Source organism: Schistocerca cancellata, chromosome 9 (assembly GCF_023864275.1).
Source record: "Schistocerca cancellata isolate TAMUIC-IGC-003103 chromosome 9, iqSchCanc2.1, whole genome shotgun sequence".
In the NCBI taxonomy this organism is placed as follows: domain Eukaryota; kingdom Metazoa; phylum Arthropoda; class Insecta; order Orthoptera; family Acrididae; genus Schistocerca; species Schistocerca cancellata.
In genome coordinates, this window is record NC_064634.1 from 502765258 (window position 1) to 502792530 (window position 27273).

Consider the following 27273-nt stretch of genomic DNA (forward strand, 5'->3'; position numbering starts at 1 on the left):
TTCCAGAAAATTTCCCCTAACGTACAGTTTAGGGCTAAGATTTCTTTGTGTGCATAATATGTATTACACTCTCTCGTGGTTTTTAAACAATCTTAATTAGGTAATTGTACCAAGACAGCTTTGGTACAGGTATGTATCTCAAATAAAATCCTTAAAGGTTATTAAGATTATTTTTTGTGCAGACTTATACAAGTTTGAATCAAAGCACGTACACATGTGTTCCACCCTTAATTCTCCCCCATGTGCAGTGGTGTCATTGATGGATTATGCATCTTGAAGGTACAGTTCACTCTGTGGACTACTTTTTTTGTACGTAATACTTACTGATGACATGAATTTGACACAAATAGTAAACACGAAACTATGAATAGAATTACACAGAGAACTCAAAGATTTAAGGTGAAGCAAGGCACCTGGAATAGGCAACCATTACCACAGGATGAATGAAACCCTTGAGACAACATAACACGACAGAACTATTCCACTACATTTGTAAGATATTATGAGAAAAGCAAAATACTCAGAGAAGAATGTAATAACTTCCAATTCCAAAGGGGGCATGTGCCAACAGCTATGAATATTAACAGAACTGTCAGTTTAATACAAGGGGCAGTCATGAAGTTTTAATTAAAACCCTCCCCAAAAAAATAAACTTATGTAATTAAATGACTGAAAAATCAAGGATTGAATAATGACAATATCCACTACCCCTTTCATAATATTGTCAAACTTATGTAATTACTTGTTAGTTTGTGTGGAGGAAACATGTCTGCTGTCCTCTTATACATTGAAATACCTGCGCCACTAGACGATCCAAAACAACGTGGCATGGCCCATTGATAAAGTTGAGTATTGTGTAGTAATTCGTTTTCTGCAGATGAAGGGAAACAGCATTACATCAATCCCAAGTGTAAATGTAGTCTGGCAATAGCAAGGGAAGTGTTTCCGAAAAAGAGAAATAAAAAAAGAAAAAATAATATACAGTCCTGAAAGTTTGGGATTTGTGTGCAAATTACACAGTCTAGTCACATTAATATGACCACCTGTCAAATGCCTGAATAAACCACCTTTTGGAGAGTGGATGTGCAGGAAGAGTCAGTCAGATTCTGGGAAGTTCCAGCAGGGATGTGGAGCCGTGCTGACACCAGTGCCACAGCCAGCTGCATTAGATTTCTTTGCTGAGTATTCAGAGTGTGAACAGCCTGATAGAGATAGTCCCACAGATTCTCGAGTAGGTTTAAATCTAGGAAGTTTGGTGAGCAGGAGAGTATGGTAAACTTATCTTGGTGCTCTCTGCATTACGCACTTACGTTGCGAGCTGAGGGAAAGATGGCATTGTCCTCCTGGTACATGCCATCGAGCCAAGGAAAAACCAAACTACACGTGATCCCCAAGGATAAATGCATATTTGTGTTAGCCAACTGTGCCTTCCAGAATGACCGGATTATCCAGGGAATGCCACGAAAACATTCCACAGACCATAACACTCCCTCCTCCAGGCTGGACTCTTCCTATGATTGTTGAAGGGCCCGTACACGCTAATGGCCATCTGTCCGATGGAGCGTAAAACTTTCATCTGGAAAGGATTCCTGTCACCACTTGGTGAATGTCCAGTTGCGGCATTGAAATTCTAGCCTTTGCCACCGATGAACAGCAGTCAGCATGGGTCCGTGAACCAGGTGCCTGGTGCAAAGACTCGTATGCAGCAACATTTGCTGGATGGTTGTTGGGGAGATACTGTTGGTAGGCCCCTAGCTCATCTGGGTGTTAATTGCTCAACAGTTGCACTTGCCCATATAGATCTCTGCAGCTATCGTTCAACCATCACTTATGACCTGTGGTGTGTAACTGTTACCTTAGCGTTTTGGATCGTGCCATTTTGCCCTACCCTGTATACTTTAACCACGGCAGCACGTAAACAGTTTACGGAATTAGCCATTTCGGAAATGCTTCCACCTTTCATCTGCAAACCAATGATTGTGATCTTTCCGACATCAGATATATCATGCTGGTCCTGCATTATGACAATGACTGCACTGTTTTCCACATTCCCTCAACACGATTTATGTACCCTGGACTCATAGTGCTGTCGTCTGTGGGTGGTAATTGCATGTCTGAACATAGGCGGTGGTCACATTAATGTGACTGTTTGATTCTTTCTGTTTGTGTTCAAAACAATGGTTGCTTTCGTGAACTTAAGAGAAATGTGGAAGGGGGGGGGGGGGTGTATAGTATCATTTGCTGACATCTACTGATCTACTGTTCAGTAGTTCTGAACTGGCTACGCACTTTACCAAAAATTTAATATGACATGTTGTTAGCCTTTCAGTTGCTCCAACCTCTTGGTGTTCTTGTAAATCCATGTTTTGGTTTCGGTTTCTGTTTTGTCTACAGTTGTTGGTTTCTCATGCATGGAGCTTGTGCAAGTTTGGATTAAAATTAGTGTTGCATTTTTAATTATCTCCATCAGGTCCTTCTTTAGTAATTATTGTCATAACTTGTCCTTGTAGTGGTAGCAATAGAAAAAAAGAAGCAAATTCATTTGCAGATTCATCTAGAAATTTCAAGTAAGAAAAAAAGAGAAACACTACAAAATTGAAAGTGTCATCCAAGCAAAAATCAGTCTGGTAGCGTTAATGTTGTTTAAAGCAATAATTTTTTTGTTTTTCCATCATTTCACATTAATTTAGGAAGAACAGAAATGTTTTTGTAGATATCACTGATGTGCTGTTTGTAATTGCAGTGTTTAGCTGTAGCAACCCTAAACAAATACTGCTCATCAAGTCTTTCATATGACACCCATTGTTGATGGAAAGTGTCAGTTAATTTCTTGTGACAGATGAAAAGATTTTTAAAGTGGAATTTTACATGCCCTCTCACTAGAGCAGTTGCAAAGTAGTCTACTGCGGTATTCCTTTTATCAATGTGTATTAATACAAACAGGAAAGCACTTAGAATAACCAGTATTCCAGCAGCGATAACACCATGCTGACTGCTGATCAAGCACTGCTGTAGTACTGGTGATTGTAAATGTTTTATGTCCATGTCAATACATATAGATAAATCAAATATTGCACTAGACTAATTTTAGACTGCTGTATCAAATGGGCATGTAAAGTCTGCTTTAATAATCATGTTGTTTGCAATTTGAAACAAAGTGATTCTTTCTGTTCACATTGGACACTGCATGAAAGTTATAATGGGCAGTATAGTTTTGGGCTGATTCTAGCTACATATTGCAAATATCTGCTGTTTTGGCAGAGAAAATGCGACTGATGACTCAGAGTGACACACTGTACTGAAGAGGAATAGATTTTAAAACAGGATTTGGACAGTTTCTTTCCAGAGTTGTAAGACCTGTGAACCATATTGCCAACTCTTATCTAGCCTCAAAACACATCTATATGGTATAAGAGCTCGTGCATTACCTTTCTGTTCAATTGTTTAAATGTCAGTATCATATAGTGTGTATTTATATGGAGGATCAGATTCAAACCTCTTGACTTTTGCTTGCAATTGACTTCATATTCTCAAAAACACACAGTATTCAGTTTGTTCATGAATAAGATGCTGTACTATTTTAATACATTTAAACAACCAGCATATGGAGGATAATTTATATATTAATTTTCAGGCTGTGATGGCTGGCCGAATATCTGTTGGCCAGTTGTGGCTTGCACTTCGCCTGGGTGATGCTTTGACTGTGGCCCGCTGTAAGTTGTTTTTGGCACTCAGTTTGATGCAACAGGACAGACTGAGAGCTGCTCGTCAGCTTGTGCTGCAGCAATACGTTGTTGCCAAGTCTGTGAAAGAAGTGGATCCGCGACTGAGCAGAATGTGCCAAGGGGTGTGGGCAAAGCTCCGGTATGCGTACCAGCAGAGGCACAACAGAAGAAAATCCAAATCCCGACAAGCTTAAATGAATAGCAGTTAATGAATTTATTCACACATCAGAATTATGAAACAGTGTTAGGATGCAAATTGTTACTTGTGTCATACAAAGGAAGATTTTACTATATGCAAGTGTTTTTATTAATTTCATTCCACATGTCACTAATTTTTTTATGATGGAACTGTGAAACAAACAACAAAATAATTAATATTGATAAGAGTAAAAACAATTTTGCTGGCCTTCACAGTACTATGGTTGTGTTTTGTAACTGCAGGATAAAAAAAAATTGCACAGCAAACATAATGGTTTTACATATAACTTGTTGGTATTTTATATTCTTACATAGTTTCCTGAAAACCAAACTGATCCTAAATGGCAAACATAGCCATTAAACCATGTAAGTAGAATGTAATATTGCTCATCAGAATTTAGTACCATGTGTGCTGATTTCATGCTGTAAATGAAAGGATACTTCAAAGAAAAATTCCACCAAGTGTTATTTATTTTGGCATTGAATGTCCATTTGCCTTGGATATACCACAGCGACTAAATTTATTACACTATGTAAATCAGCAAAAAACTGGAAAAGGGAACCTGATGAGACTTTTTAAATTGTGTGTTCCAAACAATACACAGTAAAGTGTAATAAGAAGTATAGAATTTTCCATTGACATGTAAAGGTAAGATTTATTTAGAACAATATAATGACACACAATGTGCATGGTACTGTTCCTCACAAAAAGTAAATAATAATAAAACCTACTGTATGGTAATTATATAGTAGGAAACAGGGCATAAGAAATCTTGCACTGTTAGACACTCTAGAATGCAACAATAGAAGATCTGAAGGGATCAGTGGAAGTAAGTGCTAACCCACAACAGCATATTTTCAGTTGCTGCATTTTACATGTTTGGTTTAATTCAAAGAAAAGAATGTAAATACAGTAAGACTAAATATGGAAAAACTTGTTACGAGCATGTGGCACATTCAAAAACCTTGCATAGTGTGACCAGACTAATCCTAATGACATTGGGGGTTAGCACTTTCTTTCATCTACCCATATACACGTTTATATGACACCGCCTTAGGGTCTTTGCTTCAATGATTTCACTGGTAGTATTTTTTCTGGGATACACAATTGTATGTCTTTTACATGTCTGAACAAGTTTGTTTATTTAACCTTCACATTATTTTCTTTTTCTGTACATTTTTATTGTTTGAACAATTAAGTATATCAATGAAGAAAATTGCTTCAACACACCCAAGCTGTGAGCAATATCTGTGATAATTTCAGAACACAACTATAAATATGAATCAAAACTTACTGTACATATAAAGGATAATATAAAATGGTATTTTACCTCAGGTTATAGCTATATAATTGCTAGTACAGAACATAGTCACCTTTTGAGTTACACAATATAAATTCAGAAATAAAATTGTATGATAAATATTCGAAAATAAATGAAAAATTATAGTACTGGCAACAAAATTTCAAAACATTTCTCACCAATTACCAAGTAATTTCATGTTTCACCTTACACAGAGGAGCTGCATATATCTTGCAGTATAATTGCACTGCAGCATCAGATAATTTTTGAGACGAAATGTCTAGCACAATTTGATGCCCAAAACCACTTCCACAAAGTATCACTGACATAAGCAGTGGATGACAGTTAACGCATAGCATATTTTTCAATGAGCTAATGTTCCCATGGGATCCCAAGCAGGTAAAACCACAGGTTCTTGCTCAAACACTTCAAGCACTTCTCGTGACACCAGTTTGCGGTCAACGACTATTTCAAGCACAAATTCCTTAAACCACTCTGCAGTCATCAAGAGGTACCCTTTCTCACCTCTGTCATCACCCCAAGAGTTTTCCACACGAAACTTTGTAGGCTTGCCATCTTCCTGCAAAAGTACTACCATTAATATATGATAGGTGAAGGAGACTTAATAAATAAGCAACTGCCAAAGCCACTCCTGTTAGTATGCCAATTGCACACAGAAATAACCAAGGAAGTTATAACTGTTTACTTCAAAGTATAAATAAAGACAATAACACTGTAGTCATCAGAAAAAAGAAATCTAGTTGGCCCCTCTCTAAACTTGTCCACAAACTGCACATTCTCTTTACACACACACACACACACACACTTTCAAATTCTGAAGGTGGCAGGAGGGGTAAAATACAGGGAGCTAAAGGCTATTTACAATTCGTATAGAAACCAGATGGCAGTTGTAAGAGTCGAGGGATATGAAAGGGAAGCAGTGGTTGGGAAGGGAGTGAGACAGGACTGTAGCCTCTCACCCATGTTATTCAACCTGTATATTGAGCAAGCAGTAAAGAAAACAAAAATTTGGAGTAGGTATTAAAATCCATGGAGAAGAAATAAAAACTTTGAGGTTCGCCGATGAAATTGTAATTCTGTCAGAGACAGCGGGACTTGTAAGAGCAGTTGAACAGAATGGACAGTGTCTTGAAAGGAGGATATAAGATGAACATCAACAAAAGCAAAACGAGGATAATGGAATGTAGTCGAATTAAGTCGGGTGATGCTGAGGGAATTAGATTAGGAAATGAGACACTTAAAGTAGTTTTGCTATTTGGACAGCAAAATAACTGATGATGGTCAAAGAAGAGAGGATATAAAATGTAGACTGGCAATGGCAAGGAAAGCCTTTCTGAAGAAGAGAAATTTGTTAACATCGAGTATAGATTTAAATGTCAGGAAGTCGTTTCTGAAAGTATTTGTATGGAGTGTAGCCATGTATGGAAGTGAAACATGGTCGATAAATAGTTTGGACAAGAAGAGAATAGAAGCTTTCAAAATGTGGTGCTACAGAAGAATGCTGAAGATTAGATGGATAGATCACATAACTAATGAGGAGGTACTGAACAGAATTGGGGACGGGTTTGTGGCACAACTTGACTAGAAGAAGGGATCGGTTGGTAGGACATGTTCTGAGGCATCAAGGGATCACCAATTTAGTATTGGAGGGCAGCGTGGAGGGTAAAAATCGTAGAGGGAGACCGAGAGATGAATACACTAAGCAGATTCAGAAGGATGTAGGTTGCAGGAGGTACTGGGAGATGAAGCTTGCACAGGGTAGAGTAGCATGGAGAGCTGCATCAAACCAGTCTCAGGACTGAAGACCACCACCACAACAACAACAAAAATTACACACACACACACACACACACTCTCTCTCTCTCTCTCTCTCTCTCTCTCTCTCTCTAACATCCAATAATCTTACAGAAAGCTCACATGAAAATCTTTTGAATCCATCTTCAATTATACCAATGTTGAAGTTTACACACGTGAATAAAACACACAAGAGCTGTTGTGTAAATGAACGGTCATTCTTTTGAGACAAATATAGTTCTGTTAGAAGTACTAGCAAAGAAAGTTGTGTGTGTAATATAAATGCAAAAGCTGACATCACTGCAAGGACATTAAATGTTATCCACCCCACCACATGTTCACACCAATGATTGTGCTGGGACAGGCATTCCTTAATCTGTGACAATCTATTGGACATGTTGTTGCCACATTTCTCATACTGTACTAAATTATTTTTGAAGGGGAGCAACAATTAACTATGTATGCTATTCTCATAGGTTTGTTATCTAACAGTACCAAAGTTCTTCTCACATTACTACTCGAAAAAATTATGTAGTGATCCCAAAATAAGTCAAGTAAGTTGCAAAACACTGCTACTTCGAACACGAAATACCACATTGCTCATTAAACTGGCACTGATATGGAATACAATCCATAAGTTGATGATATGCATCTTTGCTCAGGCTTTTTACGACACTGTTAATTCCTGGGTAGAATACAGTGAGTAATATATTTGAAATATTGATATGTCAACAGATGTTTCAAACAAGAGACTATTGCAGGAGTGAAGAATGTGCTGCCAGACTAACTCCCATGTGTGTGCAGTTCAGGGAAGCTGATGATTGAGGGAGGATCCAGATGGCCAGGTTGCAAAGCAGAACTGAAATCCAGAATGTTAGTTCAGCTGCATGTTGTGACACACGGTGGTCTGCTTAGCTCTCGGCCACAGTTTGGTGGTGGCCATTCATCCTGGTGGGCAGCTCGAAATACCCTGAGTATACAATAGTAGTGAGGGGGTGTAGTCATACAATAGGAGTAGGTGTCTTTAATGTGCTGAAAAGATGGTTACTGTGTTTCCCCTCTGACAGTACACCTAACCGATATAACTGAAATATTTGCCTGGGTCAGAAAATGTCTGTACCATCCCTCCACATAATGCTTACTTTTTTGAAGATTTTACTCAATAGAACACCAGAGCTAATGGTCCCAAGTGGCCCCCAGACACACACACACACAGAGAGAGAGAGAGAGAGAGAGCAAAATAATAGGATTGGAATGTTGCTCCAGTGAACTTGCCCCGGTACAGGCAGCAAAAGAGTTAGTGTGCCACATGGTGAGGTGGAGCAGTGAACTGGGGTTTGGACTTGAGGGGGGGGGTGCTTGACAGGTGGAGTGATTGTATGGAAGGTATGAGAAAAGGGGTGGAGGTGGGTGTAGAAGGAGAGGATAGTGTTAGTGGAGATTACGACCAGGAGGATTGCAGGATTGAAGAATATGTTATAAGGACATCTCCCATTGCTGCAATTCAGAGACCTTGGTACTGCAAGAGGTGTAGGATCAAGATTGCACAAGTTGTGAAGCAATTGTTGAATTCAAGCATGATACATTCTGCTACTGGGTAGTCAACATTGCTCTTGGCCACAGTTTAGTGATGGTCATTCTTCAGAGTTGGACAGCTGATAATCACGTCCATCTTTCAAAGATCGGGCAAAGATTACAGTATGACTGATTCCACAGGTGACCCTGCCTATAATAAGATGGGATATGCTTGAGGTGGTTGGGAAATATGATATCCTGGGTTGATGTGTAGGACAGGTCTCACACCTGCGTTTTTCACGTTTCACAGAGGTGTGACCCATGTAGCAGTGTGTGGAAGGAATGGCAGCTGTTGAAACCACCAACATTAACAGTACCTGCATTTCCACAGCTACTGTGCCTTCCACATAAAAAATCCCTCCCTTATAGGCTATGTTGCTGTTTTTACAACTCAAAAGTCTGTACACCAAGCAAGAGTGCATCAGTACTTACTGAACTCGCTGCATTCACAGAACATAAGATTTCGGGAATACTATTGGTATTTTAGTGAAACTGTCACCAAATCTAAAATATAACCAAACATGTGATCCTTTTCACAATTTTATACCAAATAATCCTTCATTGCTGTTCATACCACTCTTAACATTTGATTAGAGCTTACCAGTGCCCTGTATGACAGATACTCACACCAACTGAGACAGCTGTGAAGGCCATTGCATGATTCATTACACCCTCTCCATACACAAGTCTATCAGCCTTTGAGAGCCCCACAGTAACATCGACACCAAAAACTAATTTGTAATCATGTCTGCAACAAAAATAAGACAGTTAGTTTCTTCTGTATTTTAGTATTATAGGCACGATAGTCACAAGCATCTTGAACAGCACAAAGATATGCATAAATAAATATAATGTATACAGAGAAAGTTTGTCTTAATTTTGTTCTGTGAAACTGTATAAAGAGAAAGTCGTTAATGAATGGTTTAGCTGAAAATGCATGCAACTCAAAGACAAAATACACTGAATCTTTCTCCCTCTTTTCAGTCAAAAATTAGCAAGTTGTCCACCTATATGTAACATTATCAACATACAACATAAATGTGCATGTGCCTTGATCAGCAAACAGTAGTAGTTCTGAGCAATGAAATGGTTTGCACAACAATGTTGTAATTAGTGCCAAAACTTGAATGAATACATACCAGTGGACATAAATCAACTAACAAAATAAGATCAGTACAATAGACAGATAATATTAGTAACCAGCTGTTTAGCACTCGCTGCAGGATATAGGTGTCCAAAGACTTTTCTACACATTACAATCATCATATTAATGATATGGTTATAATAGAAGGAAACATTCCACGAAGGAAAAATATATCTAAAAACAAAGATGATGTGACTAACCAAATGAAAGTGCTGGCAGGTCGACAGACACACAAACGAACACAAACATACACACAAAATTCAAGCTTTCGCAACAAACTGTTGCCTCATCAGGAAAGAGGGAAGGAGAGGGAAAGACGAGAGGATGTGGGATTTAAGGGAGAGGGTAAGGAGTCATTCCAGTCCCGGGAGCGGAAAGACTTACCTTAGGGGGAAAAAAGGACGGGTATACACTCGCACACACACACATATCCATCCACACATATACAGACACCGTCTGTGTGTCTGTATATGTGTGGATGGATATGTGTGTGTGTGCGAGTGTATACCCGTCCTTTTTTCCCCCTAAGGTAAGTCTTTCCGCTCCCGGGACTGGAATGACTCCTTACCCTCTCCCTCTCCCTTAAATCCCACATCCTCTCGTCTTTCCCTCTCCTTCCCTCTTTCCTGATGAGGCAACAGTTTGTTGCGAAAGCTTGAATTTTGTGTGTATGTTTGTGTTCGTTTGTGTGTCTGTCGACCTGCCAGCACTTTCATTTGGTAAGTCACATCATCTTTGTTTTTAGATACATTACAATCATCAGATATACATATCCATGTTGGTCCTGCACGATTTTCAATTTCCAAGACAAATAACAGTTAAATGTAGAAACAGAAGATTCCGTATCAACAATGAAGAATACATAAATGTATGAGCTCCTAAATGAAAAATATTTTATAGCATAAAGGTTTCCATAAATTATTGCAACCATAATAAATAGAAGTTTAGATAAGAAATGGCCATCCATCTGACATGGGAATGGCCCAATCTGTCATGTCAAAACATGCCCTGAAATATTTTACTGCCATGTGGCTGGAATTGTAAACCACTACTAGAGCTGTAGTGGACTGTGCTTGAGCAACATGACAGGCATGTATTCTCAGTTGATGGTGCATCAGTAAACAGATAAAATGACATGGAGTGATCATAATTTGTTAAGTGAAGCTTAGTTTTTGTTGATAGTTTCTTTGGAGCAATTGTCCACAGTTACTCTTCACGCAAATTTGCAATTCATTTAATATTGATGATAATTACCAGTTGATTTTGTGGTAGTGTAAGTGTTAAGAATGAAAATAATGCTAAGCAGTGTGCAAACCCAGTTTTGCTAAATAAAATCTATTATCTGTATAAATGCAAGAAAGACTTGCATGAAATAATAAATAAGCACCAAAATGAAACATGTGAAACTGAATGAAAATTATCTGAAAGATGTATTGTACAAGGTGACCACAAAGTCCCATTAACATCCCATTAATAACCAACATAACACCTAAACTTGAATAAATAACATGAACAACAGTTCTTTAGAGGAGTTTTCTCCATACAAACCATGTACAGCTGCTCTTGATAGGAATGCACCATTACCAACTGAGATCTACAAGACTGGGCTCTCCGAATTGCAAGTGAGATGAATATTGGTGATCTCAAGTCTTCTTTGAGCTGGTTAAGCAGATTAAAGAAATCTTACAGTATAGGAAGTTGCAAAACAACAAAGTCATAAGCTTTTGGCCAAAACGGCCCTCATTGGAATTAGGCAACGCTCTCTCTCTCTCTCTCTCTCTCTCTCTCTCTCTCTCTCTCTGTCTGTGTGTGTGTGTGTGTGTGTGTGTGTGTGTGTGTGTGTGTTTTCAACATCTTTGCTATATGGTGAGTAGCAATATCAATCAAAATATTGTCACAGTGATAAGTATGGGTGTATTGCTATTTCTACAGCTTTACATGTCTTCAGGGACCAAAAATAAAACAGTACTTTTAGTGACAAAAATCATATAATCAACCTATCAAAATCAACAGAAAGACTCTTGAAATATGATGAAACCATTTTTACCAATGTCACCATGCATAAAAATTAAATTACTGGCCAGTCTTGGCCTCGGGCCATTATCAAATGTATGATATTGGTAGAGTGTGTGTGTGTGTGTGTGTGTGTGTGTGTGTGTCACATTAAAAATGTTTGTTTCGCTTTATGTGAGGGCTGACACGAAACAAACATTTCTAAATGTGGTACAAACATCACTAATAACATGTATCTGATAATGACCTAAGGCCAAAACTGATAGTATGTAATTTATATACATGCTTCATTAAACGAATAAAACTGACAGCCTATGGTGGTTAAAATTGTTCCATCATTTGGACAATACATTGAGGATGTTGACCTGTACACGTGACATTCGTCAAGTGTCACATCACTTTATTGTGAGAACTGGGTAATAAACGAGGAACAGTTCCATCGCCACTAAAATACACATCACTCAAAAATTATCATAAGAACTGTGCTACAGGAATTGTTATAAAGTTATGTAACATTAAATACTGCCTTGATTTACTTTCCTCTGCTACTCATTTTTGTAAGAATTACATATGCTAGAGTTAAGCTGTCAATATGAACTGCCTCTTACTCAAAAGTTTTCGTGTTTCAAATTTGCTTGTGCCACTTGGAATATTAGAACAACATGGCAGTGCTTTGCTCTATTGTTGTGGCCAAACTCGCACTAGGCAGAAGGGCTGTACAAACCTCTGTCATGAGCTGTTCTTCATGCGGAGGGGGGGGGGGGGGGACTAGTAACTTTAACAACTTTAAAAAAAATACTTACAGTGCATCTTAGTAACTAAAACTTTGACAGTGCATTTCTTTCGTTGTATTCTTCCTGCATAAAAAATTACAGGGTGAGCTTGGACATGTTTAAGAGTGAGTTGTATATCAGGGGTAGATACCAGCTTGCATACCACGTACTACAATACTTGGAAAATTCTTGAATACTGTCCAGTTAAAATATATACTTAGTCAAGAAATGACTATTTCAAATAGTTTCGTTAATCTGAGAAGGTTGCCAATGCCTAACCAGCATATTTCAATGGAGTATTTGACTATAACATTGAACCAAAAACTTAATAGAAATGTGTCTAAAATGACTGTAACGATAAACTATGCTACATATACTGACTTATAATTAAAAAGGTGACACCAGCTAATGAAAATGCAAAGGCAGAAAATCCTGTGGATTTGTTTGTATCTTGGGAATATAATACTGATACTACAATGCTGAGCTTACGTAGGAGAGAAGTGGAGAGCACAAAATAAGTTGGCCCATGTCTGCACAGATAGTATGGTAGAGGAAGGGAAGGGTCAACAGGAGTGGTGGTCGCTCTGGTCTGGATAGGTACTGTGGTCCAAAAGCTTAAGTATGCACACAACTTATATCTCACATAATGTATAAACTACAGCTAGTGAATCTCCTTTTATTGTATCAACAGGTTATGTCAGTACTATCAACAATTCGAGAAATATTAATGTTCAATGCAAATAATTTTTCACTAAAGTTCTAAACAAGTAGTAGTCACATAAATAAATGATCAATTCAAAGCAAAGCAGGATATAATGCCACAGGAGATAACGTTGCTTGTTACGACACTGTTGACATAAAATAGTGTGTTTACATTTTGCGGTGTGCACTGCAGCTGTAGCAGTTATAAAGCTAAGTACTGACAAACTTATTTGTGCTCTGTAATACAGTTATTAAATTTAATAGATTTCAGCGGTGTTGCGTGCCATTTGTGGCGAAATAACGACTTAATAAACTTTTGTAATCGTTCGCTTGCTGTGTTTTTTAAGAGTTTGCAGTGCATTGAAGTCATTTAGTAAATTTCGTGCTTTAGTTTTCAATTTATGTTTATTATTGTTTCTAGTGAAATATTTCAGTAAAATTTTCATTCATTCAGTGTTTTAACTTCGCTTAGTGTTACGGTGGCTGTTTGAACTTTTTGGTTTTGGCTAATAATTTTGTGAAGTTTTGTTGGTATTGGTTTTGGCTGTGTTGTAGTAGTATTAATATACATAGTTGCTTTCTTAGTAGGCAGAGAATTTCGAGACCATTGTTAGTTCTTAAATAGTCCTACTGGTGTAACGGAACTTTGGTAATGTAGATATATAGTTTTTTTTCCCCCAGCAACTGTAAAATTTTATCATGAGTGAGAAGTGTGGGCTCTGTCGTAGGTTTGTGAGTAGTGGATTACGGTGTGGGATTTTCACTGGGGGGAATGCAGTGGGGAAGCCAGTGGTCATTTTAGTGAGATCCACTCCTGGGAATGCAGACTCTGTAGTAGAAACAAGTTGGTAGAGGAGCAGGAGCGTAAGATCTGTGCCCTTCAGTTGCAGTTACAACGCACAAAAGAGGAACTAGATAGGTTGAGGTGGGTGAAGGGTGGTGGGGAATGGGAACTGGCAGTTGGCAAGAAGGCAGCTAGGAAGAGGAGGTATTCAGATAGTTTTATTTTGCATACATGCAATAGATATGACCAGCTGTCAGAGTTGAGTGGAGAGGAGCCTTGTGTAGCCGCAGATGTAGGGAACTTGCAGCAGTCCTCAGCAATTAAGAGGCCTAGGTTAGTTGCACAGTGTAGCAGAAAGAAGGTTCTGCTTCTTGGTAGTCCGCACGGTAGAGGTGTGGGCCAGCAGTTGCAGGAAGTGTTGGGGAGTGAGTACCAGGTCACCAACATTGTGAAGCCTAGTGCAGGGTTGGCTCAGGTGACTGAAAGCATAAGGGAGTTATGTAAGAATTTTACGGAGGAGGATCAGGTAGTGATAGTGGGTGGAGCAGGGAACAGTCTCGATAGGGACGGGGAATATGATGTCGGTGGTGACTTGGTTCAGATAGCTATTCAAACTAGTGGCACTAATGTGCATTTCGTGCAACTGTTTCAGCGTCATGAATAGCCTCACCTTAATGCGGCTGTTAGTCACGTTAACATGGGGCTGGGAAGGGCACTGTTGGCAGAGGGCATGGATCACATTTCTGTGGTGCCAGTTGGGTCTATCAGTAGATCGGGTTTCACTAGCCATGGCCTGCACCTCAATAGGTAGGGGAAAGGGAGGCTGGCTAAATTTATAGGTGACAGTTTAGTGGGTGGTGGTGGTGATGGTGGTGTCACTCATGGAAAAGTTCCTGTAGTAGTTGGTGTTAGAGCTGCATCTTTTTTAGATTGAAGTCAGCTGATAGATATACCTGCTTAAAGGAAGTCCCTCTAACTAAGGACTCGCCTTCAGAGGATGTAATGTTTCCAAGTAGAGAAGGAATTTGCATATTTCATCAAAATATAAGAGGTATTAGAGATAACGTTAGTGAACTGCTAATAGATGTTGACTCTGAAATTATTGGTATATTATAGGTTCCCTAACTCTGACTTCAGAGCTTTTCTGATCAAGCTAGAGAGGGTTCTTGAGTCACTATGTAGGAAGTACCAGAAAGTAGTTATATGTGGTGACTTCAATATTAATTTAGTATATGATTGTGCAAGAAAAAGGATGTTGGTAGATCTCCTAAATTCATATGATCTGATGCAAACTGTGTTTTTTCCAACTAGGGTGCAGGGGAACAGTAGCACAGTCATAGACAATATTTTTATTCATTCTTCATTACTAGATGGGCATTCTGTTAGTAAAAGCGTGAATGGCCTTTCAAACCATGATGCACAAATTTTAACACTATAAGGATTTTGTACTCAAACCAATGTCACATATAATTACAAACTATGTACGAAAGTTAATCCAACAGAGAGTTTTTTAAAACTAGTCAAGGAACAAGAGTGGTAGGATGTTTTTAGTGCCGATAACATGATGATAAATACAATGCTTTCCATAACACATTTCTCATGCTCTTTGAGAGCTGCTTTCCATTAGAACATTCTAAATGGGGTACTAGCAGTAATGGGCACCCTGGGTGGCTGACTAGTGGGATAAGGATAGCCCATTACAAACAGAATTGTAAGGTGCTTAAAAATGTTATTAGGAAGGCAAAGAGTATGTGGTATGCAAATAGAATAGCTAATTCACAGGATAAAATTAAAACTATATGGTCAGTTGTGAAGGAAGTGTCTGGTCAGCAGCACAAGGTTGACGACATAAAATCAGATATATGTACAGTATTTAATGATCATTTTCTGAGCATTGCTGGAGAATTAAATAAAAATGTAGTTTCTACAGCAAATCATAAAACTTTCTTGGAAAATGCCTTTCCGAGATTGATGTCTGAAATACTCCTCTGTGATACAGACAAGAGGGAGATTGAGTCAATAATTAAATTACTGAAGACTAAGGACTCTACTCTCATGGTTATGATGGAGTGTCTAGCAGAATATGAAAGTACTGTGTTGCACATGTTAGCCCTGTATTTAGCCATATTTGTAATTTTTCCTTTAGGAATGGTCAGTTTCCTGAGCAATTAAAGTACTCAGTAGTAAAGCCGCTTTATAAAAAGGGAGAAAGGGATAATGTAGATAATTTTAGACCTATTTCTATGCCATCAGTGTTTGCAAAAATTATTGAAAAGGCTGTGTATGTCAGGATAATTGATCATTTTAAATCATACTATTTGCTATCAAATGTACAGTTCGGCTTTAGAAATCGTTTAACAACTGAAAATGCTATATTCTCTTTCATCTGAGAGATACTAGATGGGCTAAACAAAAAGTTTCGAACGCTTGGCATATTTTTTTATTTAACTAAGGCATTTGATTGTGTTGATCACAAAATATTGCTCCAGAAGTTGGACCAGGACGGAATATGGGGAGTAGCTCACAATTGGTTCACCTCTTACTTTAGCAACAGGCAGCAAAAGCTCATTATTCACAATGTTGATAACGGCTGTGATGTGGGATCTGAGTGGAGTACTGTCAAGTGTGGGAGGGGGGGGGGGGGGGGGTGCCCCAGGGATCAGTGTTGGGGCCGCTCCTGTTCCTTATTTATATAAATGATATTTCTGTTCGCTGATGACACTAGCTTGGTAGTAAAGGATGTTGTGTGCAACACTGGCTCAGTTTCAAATAGTGCAGTACAAGACCTCAGTTCATGGCTTGTAGAAAATAAACTAACGTTAAATCACAGTAAGACTCAATTTTTACAGTTTCTAACACACAATCAACAAAACCTGACGTTTTAATTTCACAGAACGGGCGTATGATTAGTGAAACTGAACAGTTCAAATTTCTAGGTGTTCAGATAGATAGTAAGCTGTCGTGGAAAGCCCACGTTCAGGATCTTGTTCAAAGACTTAATACTGCCATTTTTACTATTCGAATGGTATCAAAGTGAGTGATACTTTGACACGAAAATTAGTCTACTATGCTTATTTTCATTTGCTTATGTCGTATGGTATTATATCTTGGGGTAACTCTTCCCATTCTACAAAGATATTTTTGGCTCAGAAACGGGCGGTTCGGGCAATAAGTGGTGCGAGTTCACGAACCTCTTGTCGACATCTGTTCATGAGTCTGGGTATTTTGATATTGGCCTCTCAATATGTATATTCCTTATTGTCGTTTCTTGTTACCAATATTAGTTTATTCCCAAGAATAAGTAGCTTTCACTCTGTTAATATTCGGCAGAAATCAAACCTGCATTTGGATCGGCCTTGCTTAACTCTTGTGCAAAAAGGTGTGCAGTATACTGCTGCATCCATTTTCAATAAGCCGCCACTCGAATTCAAAAATCTTAGCAGTAATCCACGTGCTTTCAAATCAAAACTGAAGAGTTTCCTCATGGGTCACTCCTTCTATTCTGTCGAGGAGTTCCTTGAAAAATTAAGCTGATTTTTATTGTATTGCTGATAGCGTTTACTTAAACTTATGGACTGACCTTATTCAGGTCCATGAACATTTATTTTTATCTGTTATTACTTTTATGTTGTAATTTCATGTACTGACACGTTCCATGACCTTGGAGATTTGCTCCTCAATTTGGTCCTACAGAACTTGACGTGTAAATAAATAAATAAAATAAATAAATAGAACATGTGTCACTTGGAAATTGTGTGTCAGTCCCCTGACAACCTATTTGGCAATATTAACTGCAAGTAAAATTTTCTTTCCCTTCTTCTGCATCTTTCTGAAGTAGTGAGGCCTTGAGAAGTATTCGGAGCTATATTTATTATTTAGAATAGGTATTAGCTCCTGCAACCCTCTCTAGAAAAGTTTTTAATGAATGAAAATAATTTTTGGGAGTGTAGTGTAATTGGGTAGATAAAAGGTCCACTTACCAAGTGGTGTCAGGAAGAAACACATACCTTTATAGGTATGTTCTCCTGCCGCTACTTGGTGAGTACATTTTTTATCCATCCAGTTACACTATATGTTCAAAAGTTTTTTATGAGATTTTTGCTACAATGTTAGCCTCTTCCCACATACATTTAATGGCATCCCATATACACAACTTTCCCTTCACCTGCCATGTGTGGGAACTGCAGTGCCATGCTATTTAGGAAAGAGGCAGTGACGAGAATGCTTGAAGTGTGCAGGTCGGCAGGTGACTGAGATGAGCTGAGGGGTGGACTCTTCCTGCACTCAGAATGAAAATGCATTTCTGCACAGGGGCCAAGTTATTTTGTGCGAGCTCTATGTGTGCTTTCAAGAGATAAAAAATAAATTTAATGGGAAAAAAAACTGTCAAGATCAAGTTATGACATGAACAGACTACAAGAAAGTAATTCAAGATTATGTTACAGTAACAGTTTACTAAACTCAAACTAATTACTCAGTACTCCCTAACAAGTTTCGCAGTTAAAATTTCTTGCTTCCAACTTGCAATCTGTGCCAGACTTAAGCAAACAGTTTTAGTATTTAATTTGTTTCTCTCCAAGACGTTTCACAGTTCCACAAGTTTCTTCTTGTGGTGTGTGTGTGTGTGTGTGTGTGTGTGTGTGTGTGTGTGTGTGTGTGTGTGGGCACGCGCGTGCACTTTGTAATGGGCTGGTAGTCAAACAGTACCAAATACTTACTAGTTCACAATTTAGTTATTACTTTTAGGGCCTTTTAAAAACAAAGATAAAATACCAATTAAAGAAAAAGAATTAACTTAAACTGAAGTACAGGATAAATCTGGAAATATAAAGTGTCGTCTTCTTTTCAAAGTTCTCTTCTACATGTAGGAGTATATATTATATTGTCAACAAAGAGCAACAAAGAATTACCTCAGGGCACAGAGAGTCGAGATTCGCTATTAAACCTACTAAAAATTAAGCCAAGACCAACACCAGCATAAACTGTGTTATAAACAGTACTGGCACTATTTTTAATCATCCTGAACAGTTGAGAGAGGAAGGGGTACGGGTGTGGGGGGTGCGTCCGTAACAAGCACTGCACTAAACTACTACAGTATGTCGCATGGCATATGTTCTCATATGTGATGCTAATTTTTCACATACCCGAACTCCCAGATTGTCTGCAATATGTTATCCTTTGTATCCCCAATGCCTGGGCTTTAATGTATAAGTTTTTTCAACATTAAATAAATTGATTTTCAGGGAGCAATTGAAAGTTTGTGTTTTTGTGCCACTGTGGCAATTTTCCCAAGATTGTTCTACTTTTTTTATTTAATCTGCAATATCTTTTCGTATCTGAGAAAAGAATGAAGGCAACCACAGATTGTCAGAAGCACCAGTTATATCTCTCTCAATTCCAACAACATACTTATATGTTGGCATACGAGTCAATTCAGTTGTGGTTTATTGCATCTTCTGTCCATTTGCCTTAGCAAAAACTGAACTGCAACTCACTCATTCCATATAATGTCACACAGAAGTTTCACAGAAATCTATTAAGCACATAAAGTGCATCAGGTCTTCATTTTTCCCTTCGCTAAGAGCTACTACATTTATCAGTTTTCAAAGACCTGGCAATTTACTCTCGATGTGATTTTGTCAGTACAAGAAGTATTTTATTTGCAAACTTCTGAATTACTTCTACTGACTTCACGATAACTCAGACACAGGGCTAAAATATATTAGTCTCATTCATCCACAGAACTGTGTCTGCCTTAGGGCAACCCAGCACTCAGTTGCTGAACGCAATCTACAATGTGACTTGAGGGACCCCCTCCCCCAATCAGCAATTTGGATATTCCTACCCTGAAGTATGGAGGTGGGAACTCACCCTCCAAAACATCCTCGCGTGTTCACACCCTCCCAGACTTAATCGCCATTAATATATCCCCACCCCCTTTCTTCATTGTACTTTTTATTACATATTCTTCTTTTTATGTCCTAATTCTTAATTACCCTATTTGTTTCTGTTCTTGCTAATCTCTCATTACTTCTCACTCTATCCTTATCTTCCGCAGCCCGAAGCTGGCACAGGGCTCACCAGCCTTTCTCCTCTACCTTACTCTTTCTGATGCCTCTCCCTTCATCTTTGTCTACCTTTGTCCTCTCTAAAGTGGGTCCTTCATCCTGGAGTTTGAGTGACCTCCCTTCCTTTTAAACTTCTCTAACCTATTCATCTCTCTTCCCTGAGTAAAGAATATTAGTTAACTAGGAAGCATGTCAGATATGTCCAGTCCTACAAATTTCATCTCCTGATGGTAAGGACTGGCCAACAGGTTTGTCTGATAATTTATAAATGTCTCTTCCTCTGTTATATTTAGTAAAAATCACTCACTGAATGCTAAAGGCATTTAGCCATCAAGAGGCACATAAATGAGACTAAAAACTTTACTAGCTTTTGGACAAATCAAATGCTTCTGAACTTTCATTACAACAACTTCCTCTGTTATGCTATGTTACATTTTGAGATTGCGTTACTAAGAAACAATCCTAACATATGACTTTTGTCACTTAAATATATCACATAAACGGAATTGTTTCCATCTGGAACGTCAATTTGTGATGCTTACGGTATTGGTCACCGTACGGTAGGTCCCACATGTATGCCGCCGATCACACTGCCACGTTTCCTATGGCTGCCACCATGGTGTGAGGGCACTGCCACGAATGGTTACACCACTGCCAATGATATGCATGCATCCCCTCTCCAGAGCTCCAGCAGTGGGTCTACTTAAGTTCAAACATCAAACAATGGAAATCCGGGACAGAATGTAACAATACTATGAAAAGGAAAGTTTCTACTCACCATATAGCGGAGATGCTGAGTCGCAGATAGGCACAGCAAAAAAACTGTCACAAATATAGCTTTTGGCCAGGCAGGCCTTCATCAAAATTAGATGAGAAACACACACATACACACTGACGCAAACACAACTCACACACGAGACTGCAGTCTCAGGCACCTGAGGCCACACTGCGAGCAGCAGCATCAGTGCATGATGGGAGTGGTGACTGGGTGGGGGTCGGAGGAGGCTGGGGCAGGGAGGAGGAGGAATAGTAGGGTACGGGTGGCGGCCAGTGACGTGCTGTTGGGGAGCATGCAGAGACGAGGTGGAGAGGGAGGATAGCAGAAAAGGAGAGAAGTAAAAAGAATGGGTGCAATGGAGGAATGAGGGCTATAAAAGCATCACACATATATGTTCATTGTTTTCACAGATGTCTTGGTATTCTCATCTCTCAAATCCCATTGCAACAACATGATCTGAAGTGAATTGAAAAGTGAATGAATTTCATCCAGAGTAACATAAGATAATTAAGAATAAATATCAAAGAACTCACATGTCTAGGTCTCCAATTCCCAATTTCGATGCAAAGCGTTTTGCAATTTCACAACCAAACCAGACAGGATCACCAGCACGAATTGAGTCTGCACACAATTTCATGAGGAGTTCCACTGGTTGGTTATTGTAGATTATGCGGCGGCCTCCAACCATATTACCCAAGAAATCAACAGTATATGCTTTACCGTAAGGACTTGTAGATCGAGGATCTGTTACTAAGCACACCTACGAAAAACGCAAGAGTAGAAACAGTTACTTACAACAATAAACAATGGAAAATACAGGAATACAATGGAAATATTATGAAATGGATAGTTGCTACTTACCATGATACAGTGGAGATTCTGAGCCACAGATTGGCACAACAAAAAGACTGTCAAACAAGTACGCTTTCGGCCAAAAGGGCCCTCATCAGAAATAGACAACATCCACACACACTAACTCAAATGCAATTCACACACATGATCACATTCTCTGGCTGCCAAAGCCAGACGTCGATGAAGGCCTTTTTGGCTGCAAGCTTACTTGTTTGAACAGTCCATTTGTTGTGACTATCTGCGACTCAGTATTTCCACTGTATGGTGAGCACCAACTATTCTTTTCACAATATCACAAAAATCACATAACTGATAGACTGCAAGGCCACAATACAGCACAACTTCATTTGTTATTAATTTTCTTTCTTTGAAAGTTGTGCCTACAAAAAAACACATCACTTTATGGATGTCAGGTGAAGAGTCGATGTATGATTCAAATAATTAACAGCATTATGTATATCTCGACAAAACATGTCCTGTGTAAATTCTACACTGAGTAGTTTGCCAAATGGTTGCTTGAATATTCATCCAGATGGGCACACATGCCTGCACAAGACGTGCTATGTGCTACTCTGAGATTCCCGCAGGACGTCCGACGTATTTGTGGATTCACACTGAAGGAGGTGGATCCATTGCCCAGCTAGGCCACTCAAATTATGTGAATGTGTAGTGTCTGTTCTTTCAGACGTGTCCAAAAGAACGGACACCACACAGAACCCGCAGCTGTTATACACTATACGTAAACTGAAGGTGTAGAGGAGAAGAAAGGAAATGAAAGAAAAGGAAAAGAAAGGGAGGGGATCACTGCTGTCAGCTGCATCAGAACATTACATGGAATCAGCAGTGATGAGTGAAAATGTGCACATATTTGTGCATCTGCAGCACCAGTGCGAATGCACAAATACGTCTGACCTCCTGTGAGAATCACAGAGAGCAAATATGGAGGAAATGGTCGGGGATTGCAGATATGTGGCACTCTATGGGAATGTGGATACTCTGTGAGGCGTGCCGGGACAGTCTGTGCAGTTGTGATAATGCTTGTCCCAGATGGTGCAGTGGTTAATGCACCTGCCTACTAAGCAGGAGATCCTGGGTTCGAATCCCAGACACACACACACACACACACACACACACACACACACACACACACACACACAAAGTTTTCTTTATTACTATTTTTGTTTGTCAGATGCAAACTTTTTTTGTATTAAATCAATCTCAAAGAGGTTGTTTCTTATCAAAGTCTGTATCAATATGATTCCTGCTCACACGACAAGATGCGATAGTCTTGCTGGTTTACCTTTGAATGAATGTACTAGACCTCAGAGTTTATAAAAACTGTAAAACAGATAAGTTACTCCATTTTATGTCTGAAGTTGGCACTGTACACAGGCAGATGCATTTAATTGGTGGCTGTTAGCTACTAAATGTGATTTATTGCGCTATAAATTGAATCTGTGGTTTTATTTCATTTTATGTTGCTGTAACACACTCTAATGTCCCACAGTTCTGAAGAGGCTCCCATCTGACGAACAAAACCGGTAATAAAGGAAATTACCCGCGACTTGTGGCTGCTCCACAATTTTATCTCTTACAGTTGCTGTACCCCCTGCAGGTGATGCCTACTCTCACTAAATTAAGTCTGTTCAAATTTTGCAACAGTATTAAAAAGATGACAGGGGTGGGGACAAGATGACGGTAAAATTACACTGCTCTCCTAAAAACATTACCTTACCTAACTCAACGAAGGAGTTTGTGTGTACTGTAACTGCTAGTGATACTGAAACTGCCAGCAGGGATACCCGAGCCAAACAGGCTTTAAACAAGCAGCCAAACAATCCTAAACTTATTACCTTCAGAAGGGCAGAAGTCTTGTACTGCAGTAAAGGCATCTGTCTCAGTAAACGCAAAACACAAGCATATCATGAGGCTCAGAATTAGGTGTTACAACATCTAAAGCCTTAGCTATGGGTTGGCCACTCTGTTACTCAGATAATACACTAAGTACAATCGGATGGAAAAATATGACAATGACCCATGCATGGAAAGGACAAGAGAACTGAAATTGGAAAGAGATTAAATACTGCTGAACAGAATGCTGAGAGACTCCAATTTAAAGAAATGGAACATTAAAAAAGTATGGAAAGAAAGTCATTGGAGAAACAAAGGAACTAAAGAACTTGACAGGTACATAACTTTTAGTGGTGGTGTATAGAAAATGTGGGCTAATTAATAATTCCCATAACCCTCTAGGCCTCAATCTTCGTTAGTCCTTGTCCTCAGCTATCTACCTTCTTCCCTGTTCCCATTCCAGCACTACACAGCCTCCCATTCCACTGATGCAACCAGTCTTTTTATCCTCTCCTATTTCGCTACCTCCCCCCCCCCCCCCCCCCCGCCCTCTAACCTCATCACTGCATCTAGCTGCCTTACCCTCTCTCCACCTTGTCTTCTCCTCCCTGCCCCAGCCTCTTCCTTACCCTGATCTGGTTGTCGCTCCCATCATGCACTGCTGTTCTGGCTTCAGCTACCTGACTGGCCACGTGTGTGTGTGTGTGAGAGAGAGACAGTCATTTTGTTGTGCCTTTTTTTTTTTTTTTTTTTTTTTTTTTGTGGTTTTAGGGCGCACAAATTCAATGGTTATGAGCGCCCTGACTACTCTAAGAATGCACCGCGAGGCACAAGTTGACAACAACAACTAAAAGGGAAAACACGATAAAAGACAGACTGACAGGCATAGGATTAAAAAACAACATCATCAAATGTCCTTAGCGAGGTTTGTCAAATTGATAAAACAAAGAACACGAGCAGCTGCTCGTGGGTCATCCGCTAAAATGGCATCGAAAGTATTAGGCAGGTTAAGATCGAGGCGCAGTGTGTTAAGATCTGGACAGGACATTAAAATGTGTCTAACCGTCAGCAAGTGCCCACATGGGCAGAACGGCGCCGGCGCAGCCGTCAGCAGATGGCGATGGCTGAACCGGCAGTGTCCAATTCTTAACCGGGCTAAAACGACCTCCTCCCGCCGAGAAGGGCGTGAGGAGGACGTCCAAGCCACGGGAAGAGGTTTTAAGGCCCGAAGCTTGTTGTCGGTAAGTGCAGCCCAATCGGCATGCCACAGCGATAAAATGCGCCGACAAATGACCCTGCTAAAATTGGACGAAGGGACACAACAAGAAGCTGTCCGAGGCTGGAGGACCGCAGCCTTGGCCGCGGCATCTGCAGCTTCGTTCCCAGGGATACCGACATGGCCAGGAACCCACATAAAGCTAACCGGAGAACCGACGTCCACCAGCTGCTGAAGAGAGCGTTGGATCCGGTGTACGAAAGGGTGAACCGGGTACGGATCACTGAGGCTCTGGATGGCGCTCAGGGAATCTGAGCAGATGACATAAGCAGAATGTCGGTGGCGGCAGATGTAAAGAACAGCCTGGTAGAGGGCAAAGAGCTCAGCTGTGAAGACCGAACAATGGCCATGGAGCCGGTATTTGAATTTTTGTGCCCCGACAATAAAGGACCACCCGACCCCGTCATTGGTCTTAGAGCCATCTGTATAAATGAAAGTCATGTTGATGAACTTCGAACGAAGTTCCAAAAAACGGGAGTGGTAGACCAAACCGGGGGTGACCTCTTTTGGGAGCGAGCTGAGGTCAAGGTGAACGCAGACCTGAGCCTGGAGCCAAGGTGGCGTGCGGCTCTCGCCCACTCGAAAGGTTGCAGGGAGTGAAAAATTAAGGTGTTGAAGGAGGCGACAAAAGCGAACTCCAGGGGGTAGCAGGGCAGAGACACACAACCTATATTGACGGTCAAGAGAGTCGTCAAAAAAGGAACGATAAGACGGATGGTCGGGCATTGACAGTAGCCGACAGGCATACCGACAAAGCAGTATATCGCGCCGGTAAGTGAGTGGCAATTCGCCAGCGTCAGCATGAAGACTCTCTACGGGACTGGTATAAAATGCTCCGATCGCAAGTCGTAAACCCCGATGTTGTATGGAGTTGAGGCGGCGTAAGATGGATGGCCGTGCAGAGGAGTATACGAAGCTCCCATAATCCAGCTTGGAGCGGACGATCGACCGATATAGACGAAGTAGGACGGTTCGATCCGCTCCCCACGACATACCACTGAGAACACGGAGGACATTTAAAGAACGGGTACAACGGGCGGCCAAATATGACACATGTGGAGACCAGCTAAGTTTCCTGTCAAAGGTAAGGCCTAAAAATTTGGTTGTCTCCACGATTGGGAGAGCAACGGGACCGAGTCGTAAGGACGGTGGGAGAAACTCTTTGTAGCGCCAGAAGTTAATACAGACCGTCTTCTCGGCAGAAAAACGGAAGCCATTGGCGACACTCCAGGAGTAAAGACGGTCAAGAGAACGCTGAAGACAGCGCTCCAGGACACGTGTATACTGCGCGCTGCAATAGATGGTAAAATCGTCCACAAAAAGGGAGCCTGATACATCAGCTGGGAGGCAATCCATTATTGGATTGATCGCGATGGCGAAGAGAGCGACGCTCAAAACTGAGCCCTGTGGCACCCCATTCTCCTGGCGAAAGGTGTCAGACAGGACAGAACCCACACGTACCCTGAACTGTCGATCCATTAAAAAGGAACGAATAAAAAGAGGGAGGCGACCGCGAAGGCCCCATTTATGCATGGTGCGGAGAATGCCCGCCCTCCAACAGGTGTCGTAAGCCTTCTCCAAATCAAAGAACACAGCCGCGGTCGGGCGCTTCCGCAAGAAGTTATTCATAATGAAGGTCGACAAGGTAACCAGATGGTCAACAGCAGAGCGGCGCCTACGAAATCCACATTGTACATTGGTAAGTAGGCATCGAGACTCGAGCAGCCAAACCAATCGAGAGTTAACCATTCGCTCCATCACTTTACAGACACAGCTGGTAAGCGAGGTAGGTTGATAACTGGAAGGCAAGTGCTTGTCCTTACCCGGCTTAGGAATCGGGACAACAATAGACTCGCGCCAGCATGTGGGAACATGTCCCTCAATCCAGATGCGATTGTATGTACGAAGAAGAAAACCTTTACCCGCAGGAGAAAGGTTCTTCAGCATCTGAATATGAATAGAATCAGGCCCTGGAGCAGAGGACCGTGATCGGCCAAGTGCGGTTTCGAGTTCCCGCATGGTGAATGGGGCATTATAACTTTCACAATTCGAGGAGCGGAAGTCAGGTGGCCTAGCCTCCTCTGCCTGTTTGCGGGGGAGGAAGGCAGGGTGGTAATGAGCGGAGCTCGAAACCTCTGCGAAAAAGCGGCCGAAGGCATTGGAGACAGCCTCAGGGGCCACAAGGACTTCATTCGCGACCTTCAAGCCAGAAACTGGGGAGTGGACCTTAGTGCCAGATAGCCGGCGCAGGCTACCCCAGACAACAGAAGAAGGAGTAAAACTGTTGAAGGTGCTTGTGAAAGCAGCCCAGCTGGCTTTCTTGCTTTCTTTAATAATACGACGACACTGAGCACGTAATCGTTTATAATTAATACAATTCGCCACTGTAGGGTGGCGTTTAAAGGTGCGTAAAGCACG

General features: G+C 40.4%; 2 protein-coding genes across 3 annotated transcripts in view; one reads left to right on the forward strand and one right to left on the reverse strand.

Annotated features, from left to right (window-relative positions):
- LOC126101119 (uncharacterized) overlaps window positions 1-4602 on the forward strand; it is a 57113-nt gene extending 52511 nt beyond the window's left edge. The window contains exon 3 of the mRNA XM_049911801.1: window positions 3635-4602. Within this exon, the coding sequence (XP_049767758.1) occupies window positions 3635-3919 (285 nt within the window). The 3' untranslated portion in view covers window positions 3920-4602. The remainder of the gene's footprint in view (window positions 1-3634) is intronic.
- A 438-nt stretch (window positions 4603-5040) lies between these two features.
- The window catches only part of LOC126101116 (bleomycin hydrolase), a 101174-nt gene continuing 78941 nt past the window's right edge, over window positions 5041-27273 (reverse strand). For both annotated transcript variants that reach the window (XM_049911800.1, XM_049911799.1), the window contains exons 7-9: window positions 21410-21636; window positions 9242-9362; window positions 5041-5804 (exon numbers count right to left, since the gene is read on the reverse strand). In XM_049911800.1, the coding sequence (XP_049767757.1) occupies window positions 5589-5804; window positions 9242-9362; window positions 21410-21636 (564 nt within the window). In that variant the 3' untranslated portion in view covers window positions 5041-5588. The remainder of the gene's footprint in view (window positions 5805-9241; window positions 9363-21409; window positions 21637-27273) is intronic.